The 9,006-nt window shown below is 30.7% G+C and overlaps 1 protein-coding gene across 3 annotated transcripts in view; it reads left to right on the top strand.

Moving 5' to 3' along the window:
• LOC145249628 (uncharacterized) overlaps positions 1 to 9,006 on the top strand; it is a 62,356-nt gene that overhangs the window by 29,883 nt on the left and 23,467 nt on the right. For all 3 annotated transcript variants that reach the window (XM_080111374.1, XM_080111372.1, XM_080111373.1), the window contains exons 5-6: positions 1,232 to 1,425; positions 7,315 to 7,591. In XM_080111374.1, coding sequence (XP_079967500.1) covers positions 1,232 to 1,425; positions 7,315 to 7,591 — 471 coding nt within the window. The remainder of the gene's footprint in view (positions 1 to 1,231; positions 1,426 to 7,314; positions 7,592 to 9,006) is intronic.

The raw sequence follows: 9,006 nt of genomic DNA, 5'->3' as shown, positions 1-9,006 counted from the left end.
AGGCTTAACTCTTTTCATGAATAAGAAAAGTTTTACTCTTTAAGAATAATAAAAGGAAAAATTTACTGAACATTTATAAAAGGACTTACTTCTTTTCATGAAGGCCAGAGGAATAGTTGGCCGAAAAGTCATGAAACAACTAATAAAGATGAGAATAATAGTCTGCAAAAAATAAAAATGGTGCTAATGCAAAGAGCGATCCGTGCTATTTTTTAAATCATATTTCCACGTTTAATTAACATTTTACAATATGTTTTTTTTTTATTCAATTGTAAGGTTAAAGTACAGAATAGGTACAAAACATCCTCCCTTCCCATGTTAAGAATGACTTTTTAAATAATAACATTATTTCAGCACGGATCACTCTCTGCATGTGTATCATAAAAATTAATACAAATAATACTTATCTCAATAAGTGAAAGGCTAATTTCTACCGGAAAAAAAACGGCGATAATCTCGCAGTTACGAAAAATATTTTTTATTTAATTTAATATTTTTATAATTCGGTATGTTAAATTATTTTAATAACATAAAAACATTCCTTGACTTTAAAAATAGAATTTCTGAAAATTTCAATTAAATTGGTAACGTAGAAATATGGTTTTATTTGCTTTTAACAAACCAAAATTACATTTTTATATATATAGATATATACATATATATATACATATATACATATACATATATATATATACATATATATATATACATATATATATATATACATATATATATACATATATATATACATATATATATATACGTATATATATCCATATATATATATATATATATATATATATATATATATATATATATATATATATATTATATAAATATAATTCCAATATTTTTATATAAAAATACTTAATTTCTTGCTTATAGTTTTATACTTAAATTTCTTTTACTGTCTCAGTTTTTAGAGAGTGCATGATTGTTTTAGTAGATACCATAATGACTATGACAAATTCAATTCCTAACAGATCTAATATTTCTAGAAAAACTTGGAGATTTAGCTATGGGATAAAAAATAACAAATTATGATCAATTAAATGTATACAATGAATAACTTTCCAATAGTTATTACTTTGATATTAAATAACCTAGAAAGGTGTTATGCCATAAACTAAAAGCTAAGTTTTCAAAACTCCCTTTTTTTTTCATCATAATAAAATTGCAATATCAACGAGAATATCTGAGATTAAGATTTGTTCTATATTCAATTTTTCAGAAATTAGTCAAGCAAAGACTTCATTCAAGTCGCCATTTTGTAATGGTTCATAATTCCAAAAGGAGAACTGCCAAAGGATGTCTCTGGAGAATTGCTTCCGTCTCAGAAAGCAAACCTGCAGTTCAAACATTGAGAAAAAGCCGCCAAAAAGTCGTATTATGTTCTACAACTCCTAATGATGTATGTTCTATCAGGTAAAGAATATATTTTTCAATATTGATTTCATTACTTCTCGTAAAATGATTTGTGTTTTAATATTAGTTTTATAATTTGTCATGATAAAGGGTTTTGTACTGAGTCCATTGCTTTTCATTTTTATATTAAAACTGTTGTCTAGGGATTTCTTTGATCATATATGCTGATGTTTTAGTCATTGTTTGTTAAACAGTGAAAGATTTACTTGTTGAGTTAAAAATGGGGGAATACTATGGAAATTAAAAATCATAGAATAATTGTTAACAAGATTAAAATAATTACCAAGCTTTGTAGTATCAGAAAGCCTTCAGAAATAGGAAAGTTCCTCTGCTCAGTTTGTGGAAAGAGAGTCGAGTGTAACTCAATTTTCTGTAGTAATTGTATTTGTTATACAAAAAGTAGAGCAGAATTACTAGTAGGTTGAGAGATGAGTTTTTGTGCAAGAAGTGTAAAAAGCAATAAAGACAAATGTGGAGAAAGTGTATTTGGATAGCAAAGCTATTGAGATTTCACAGAAGTTTTGTTACTTTGGTGATACCATTGGAACACAGGGAGGAGCAGGTGCTTTTGTGATTGCAAGAAATAGGAGTGGATGGAGTAAGTTCAGAGAGCCTCTGTCATTATTAATCGACAGAATTTTACTATTTTTGACCAAGAGAAGAGTTTATTAACCATGTGTGATGATATATAAGAGTGTAATCTGGCCAGTGACAGTTGACAGCATGCATTATACAGAGAGAAATGAAACAATAGATGTGTAATGTTAGTCTTTAAGACAGTCTTTGGTCTAATAACTTCAGAGGAAGATTAAATCAGGGCAGTATAGGAAAATGCATACAGAGCAGGAGACCTTGTTAGTTTGGGCACATTAAAAGAATGGAGGAAAGTTCTTGGGTAGTAGATTTAGAAAGTTGAGATAGCAAAATCAGTTGGCAGAGGAAAACATAGAAAGAGGTGATAAGGATGGATTTAAGAGAAAAGAGATAAATAAAAACCTGGCCAGAAAATTTCATTTTTAAAAGACATATACCACATGCCAGTATGTAAAACAGATGTCAAACAGATTATCATAATTGTTTAGTCATTAAATTATAAATTGAATTTTTAACTATACCTTTTTTTTAACATAAAATTATTTTTTCTTGTTTATAAATATGATTTTAAAGTTAAATTTAATTATTGCGGTGTTATTAGGTCATGCTGTTATATTATGGATGGTAGGTTCATTCGTATGGATTTTGATATACGTGAATGAGTATAATCACAATGATCATAATTAAGCTTTCCAGGACAATTTATACATCAATGTTTTTTTTTTCTTGAAATTTAACAGGTGGGGATTTTTAATATTTTCCAAGGTCTGGTTTGAAAATATTTTTATTATTGCAGGTAATCTACTGTTAGCAAATCTGGGCATCTAAGCATGAACAGGTATCTAGCCCGTAGACTAGGGCTAAAGCTTCTTCTTACACATTTGTAAAACGGGATCCAGCCAGAATGAGCTTCCAGTAACCATCCCCACAACTCCTGTTCATGTTCCACTTCACATCTGCAGTGTTTCTAAAATAGGAAGTACGATACACCTGTTTTGCTGTAATCTGTTGCCAGTCTTATCACTCTGTTCATTTTGAATTTTTAAGTGCCTTTCTCAATCCTCTTCACTATTACTCTCTTTGATTCTTGAAATAGTCACTCAGAGGGCTACCTCTAGGGCACTCTTGTATAAGAAGCCATGTTTAATTTCAGAAGAGTTTCTGATTTCTATACAAGTCCTGGATGTGAAGAATTTTCAGTGGGTCACTGTTCTGTACAGGTTCTGGACTTTATAATTTTGCAAGTAAAGAGCGAAAGATCTTTCTTGCATTGACATGAAAAAATTATTTGCTGGAATGCTAAAAAGATTCATTTTTTATGGAGCAATTCTGATTTCTAATTAGTTGATAACAGAATGTGAATTCGATTCGTTAGTTCCTTCGGCAGTGTTTATAATAAGAATCTCTCAACTTTCAGGGATGATACCTCATTATAAATCAAAAATATTGCAACAAGCGCACACCTGAAATTACTCCCTATCCCACTCAAGGTGAGGCATGTTTGCCAGCCGTGCCTTGTTGTGATTACGAGCTTGTTGTGATTATCTGTTAATGAATATAAATGACTCCCCACTTCTCAATACTTTGCTTATGACTTCCATTCTGTACCCCTCAAATTTATGACAAATCCTTTTTCTATGTGCCTCATCACTCCGCTGAAGTTGAGTTGCTGAACAATCCTTTCGACTCATTGCTCCTCTAGGGTGTGACGTCTTTCTGTATCCGTTGCAACATTTTGTATATCATGTGGTCGAAGGAGCCTTGGTCTCCTGTTTTTAGTTCAACTTTTGTACACCAAGTAGTGCAAGAGAGTATGTGACATCATTAAGGTGGGGTATTGACTTGACTGTTGCCTCTAGGCAGACCAACTGTGAAAACTTCTGCTCCAACCTCTGCCAGTACTCTCCTTTGGTGTTTAGTGTTTCTCAGTCGAACTATGATCTGCCCAGCAACCATGTTGTCTAAATCATTCACTTGCTTCCGGTAAGTTTGTTTGTTTGGACATTGAATCTGAAATTCACAAAATTTGGCTTGGCCATGATAAGAAATTGACTTGATAAGAAATGTGCTACTTGTTATGTGTTTATTTACCCTTATTCTGCCTTATGGAGCGAAATTTCTGTTGGTGGACATTTGGTGTAATCCTTTCACTGCCATGTCATATCTGACATTGAAGGTACTCCTCTGTGGCAGAATTCAGCCTCTCTGGCCCCATAAGTTTAAAAAACAACCTGTTTGTTTTCAATATACATGTTTCCCACCATTCATTCCAGATTGTGGCTGGATCTTCCAATCTCCGCACATCTTTGTATCAGGTTTCTGTGTCCAAAAGTGATGCTCATTCCCCGTTAGTGGTATCCAGTCCTATCAAGGGATGTTCTGTTTTTTTTATGTGTGACATGTTGGGATGTTTTCTTTCTGAAGCTAAATAAGTTATTTCTTGCTTCATGATGTTTGGTGGTGAGTACATTCAAAGTCCTCTCTTGGTTTACAAATTTCCATCCTTTACAATGTTTGTAGTGCCATATAAAGTGGGAAAATGCGTCCTCCAGTTCATTGTTAAGATCCACACAAAAAGAAAATGGCTGCCCCCAAGTCTCTTCTACATATCTATTAGAGGAAATCACCCCTCGTTACTTCATGTTCAGGGGAGATAATTTCTGGCTATTTCTCGTTGTCAGGAACAGATGACTTTTTTACCTCGACATTAATAAATTTCTTATCTCATCCTTGAATCCCATATAAGTATTTTTATTTGAATTTAACTTTCTATAAATATGTTCAAGTTATAAAGAAAAGAATGTAGAATGTTTTATTTGTTGGTTATAAGATTGGTAACGTCCTGTCTCTAAAAGATAAATACTTACTAAAGTTAAATGTTAATCAAAAGATGTATTCAAACTTATGTATACATTCTCAGTGTCAAGAAGCTGGATATATAATTTGGGATAATGTACATCCAACAATTTTTAATTGTTAACCAACAAATGTGCTTATATATTATAATAAAAAATGTGGTTTTATTATGATTAGAAAAAGAAAGTGTATTTACTAAATTTTAACAGCGATCAAAAGAATATATAAATATGTTTTTTTTTTATTTTACGATGGGTAATGTAGTTTTATTAACAATAAAAAAATTATTAAAGTTGAACAACAATCATGTAAACAAACTGATAGCAATTTAAGTAGATACTACTCTATAATTCTATGTACGATAAATAAAAAAAATTCTACAATTGCAAGCTTATTTTGCTTGTGTATGTGAAAGCATTTAAACTGTAAAATGTAAATTTATTTTTGACATAAAAAAGAAAAGATTCTTATTTTAATTTATATATAAACTCTAGGATTTTACAGTAATATCATGAGGTACGCATAAAATGAAAGTATAAATACTTTCCGACAATACCATGTCAGGTCAGTTCATTTATATTTTTAAGCTAATATTATGGCATTCAAATTTACATCATATAATTTTCTAAGTATTTATTAAAACAATTGTATAGGATGCTCCCCTCTCCTTTAAAAAAAATAATGCCACTCTTGAGATCATTAACAAAATTCACAATCTTTTCTGCAATCGAACCATATTTTGTACAAATAATGTTCAGTTTATGCTTGACCTGTTCACCAAGTTTTAATTACAAATGTCCAATATCTTGTTTTTATCAATGACCCCTGGATACAACATGAAAAGTTGTCAATAACTCTGACATACTCCTTTCTTGTCACTGGCTTGATTTGGGCTGTGATGGCCCTTTTCAGTTCAGCAATAGTGTAGGGATTATATTGATAGACATTGTCTTTGAGATAACTATAGAGATAAATATTATGGTCTTGTGAATGCAAAGTGTTCAGGATAACACCTCCTACTGATGAGAGGATTGCCACATTGCCCCTTATATTATCTAATAGTGATAAAACAAAGATTCTTGGACATTCGTGATTAAAGCCTGGTGGATAAATAAAACATAGACTAAGGTGTATATGTGCCAATGTATGGTTAGATTGCAGAGAATATTATTGATTTTATAAATGATTTTATGGTTTGCAAATTTTATAAAATACCAATTCTGTGAGTGAATTGAATAATACAGTATATCATTTTAATTATGTTTAATTATTCCATATAATTTGGATTCTTTAGACTACTGTTCTCATCGTCAGTGCTATTTTTTATGTTTTGGTTGATGTAACCTTCAGCCTTCCTCAGGTGTATCTTGTGGAACTCAGGAATCTTTCTGTCAAACTCATGAATTTGCATTGAATTTTGAACAGAACAGGCAACACTCAAACTACAATTGCAATACTTAAGACTTCTACCCAGCCATGACTGTTACTCCCATGGATTTGAATAAAGGATGTACAAATAACACTCAAGGCAAGAACAGTAATCCGAACAATCCAAATAATACGGATTATAAATCCTCACCTCAAAAATTCAGACATGTAAAAAAAATTTAGTATATTGAATTAACAGCATTTTCTTCAAAAGCTGTATGTATACTACTTATACAAATATAGCATACTAGCATATTTACCTATCGTTAGTGAGGTACCAAATATGTTGAATATAACTAATAGAATTTAGGAAAGGTATGAACCCCCTTGTTCAGTCCATTTATGGATTGAACTACTGTGCTTACAATGTGTTTACAAAAAAAGAGAACTGACAAGAAAAATGGTTCCCAGCATAAAATGACAAAAAAAATAATTCAAATCCTTGATTATAATAGAGAAAAAAGACATTTTTATTTAAAGCTGGTTTAAAGTATCTGCAGCAACCTGCTCATTTTAAATATAGATTTTGCTTGGAGATCAATCATTATCAACTAATGTATTTTTTTTTTTTTTTTTTTTGTTTCTTCTTCTTCTTGGCCTTTTGGCTAGGAGAAATCTGATACTACACTTCATCTATTTTGTCCTCAGTCAGTGAAGAAGAAATCCTTCTAGACAGAGGTAATTTTTACTTTTGTTCCAAACCAGAAGTCCCCTTTTGGAGGAGCTGGATTTTGCACACAACTACCTTGTGTCTACCTTTTCTCTCATGGGGAAGAACCTAAATAGAAACAACTGATGTATACACACATATGAAGAATTCTTGGAACTGAATGAAGAGGTTCATACCTTTCCCAAGTTCTATTAGTTATGTTCAACATATTTGATACGTAGCCAATACTGCGTATATTAAAATATTGATTTTTTATAACATTAATTTTACTTTTTGTTATTTGATACTTTTTTAATTACTAATACCCTTTCTTTTATTTTTTTTACTCATTCTCTTTGCAGTGCTGCAAATTCTTACCCCAACAGTTTTCAAGATGGTTCAAGTCGCTGCCTGGTGCCTAACCTTGGGGAAGCAGTTAACACTGCAAATGTTGATAATAATGGTCAACAAATCACCAGTGAAAGCTTCAAGGATAATTCCGAACCGCCATACACCTATGTTCAGCTTATTTCGCAAGCGCTCTTGTCTGTCGCTGATAGACAACTTACATTAAGAAAAATCAACTCTTACATAGAGAACAACTATCCGTACTACAAGACAAACAATAAAGTATGGCAGGTAATCCTCTTTTCACCATACAATGTTTATTTTGCATCCATTTTTCAATTCTTGTTTAGAATTCCTGATATTAAAAAACAAACATAAAGAAAACAATGTTTGCACTTGAGAAGTCCTTGAATTTTTACTTTTGCCTTGAAAAGGTTTCATTTCTATTATCACTTTGTAAAATCCTTGAAAATATGAAAAATGTCTTGAAAATATTTTGAAAAACTGTTGAAAATCATATTCTTTATGTCCAGTAAAAATTTGTGTTGAAATAAAATAAACTCGAAATACTATTAAATTATTTTTTAAATGTTAATAAAAATGCCATTAAAATATTTTTTAAATAGTAAAAATAAAATTGAAATCCATTGTTCTGAAATTAAACCATATTATTGTGGATACAAGAGTTATGTGCCTTTATCACAAAACTATTTTCCATATAATAACATTAGGTAGTTTTGTGATAAAGGGACGTAACTCATGTATCCACAATTCAAAATTTAAAAGTAAAACTAATGCAGGAGGATTCAGCAATAAACAGAAAAAAGGGTAAAAAAATTCAAATATACAATGAATAAATATTACCATAGCTAATAAAAGTTACTTTTATACCAGTTTCATTTTCTGTGTGTGTTTTTAAGTAGTTTTTAATGGTCTTTATTTGATCTAAAAATTTAAGTTTTTACAAGCAGATTTGAAATAATGATGGCAGCATGTTTTTTGTTAGGAAACAAGCCTCATTTTGAAATTCACGGTTTCCATGTTTCTTGAAGTTTTTTTTTTTTATTTTTGTTCATATTTCAGAAACTTGCGTGTTTTTTTTTGGGGGGGGGGGCAGTTGGAGAATGTATTTTGGCATATTCCAAACAAATTCTGTGTTTACATTTTTGTTTTTTTGAGGGTGGGGAGGGGGGCTATTTAATTTTGACACTTGTGCAGTGTAACATTTTCCCATAACCTTCTCCTATATTATTCTTCATAAATTTTTATCAAGCTAAGATTTGGACAACAATTTTTGCATCTTCTTTGAATAATATGAAATACTGTGATGTAAAGAGTAATGAATAATTCTGTGTATTTCCAGTTTCTCTGCTGAAAGAATTCTTCCTGTAATAAGATGGGTCCAGGTTTTACTATTAATGTTAAAAATCGAATGTAAGAGAATTCAATAAATTAATTTTTTTCTTTCTCGTATGAGTAAAGTTGCTTTTCTTAGTATTATAATAATAAAAAAGAAGCAACAGTTTTTTCTTCCGTTAGCTTATAACAAAGTGTTTTTATTTTTCACTTAAATTCATTCACAAATGGAAAAATAGGTCTCCTGTCGAGCTCTCTGTTTCTGGGCATCAACAATGTCTATGTTAAATAACTTATGTTCACATCATCCACTATCACCTCTTAGATCAACAGCCGCGACCTAATGACCT

Source organism: Euprymna scolopes, chromosome 28 (assembly GCF_053919585.1).
Source record: "Euprymna scolopes isolate OS-2025 chromosome 28, ASM5391958v1, whole genome shotgun sequence".
Taxonomy (NCBI): Eukaryota; Metazoa; Mollusca; class Cephalopoda; order Sepiida; family Sepiolidae; genus Euprymna; species Euprymna scolopes.
This window is presented reverse-complemented; position numbering and strand designations above follow the sequence as displayed.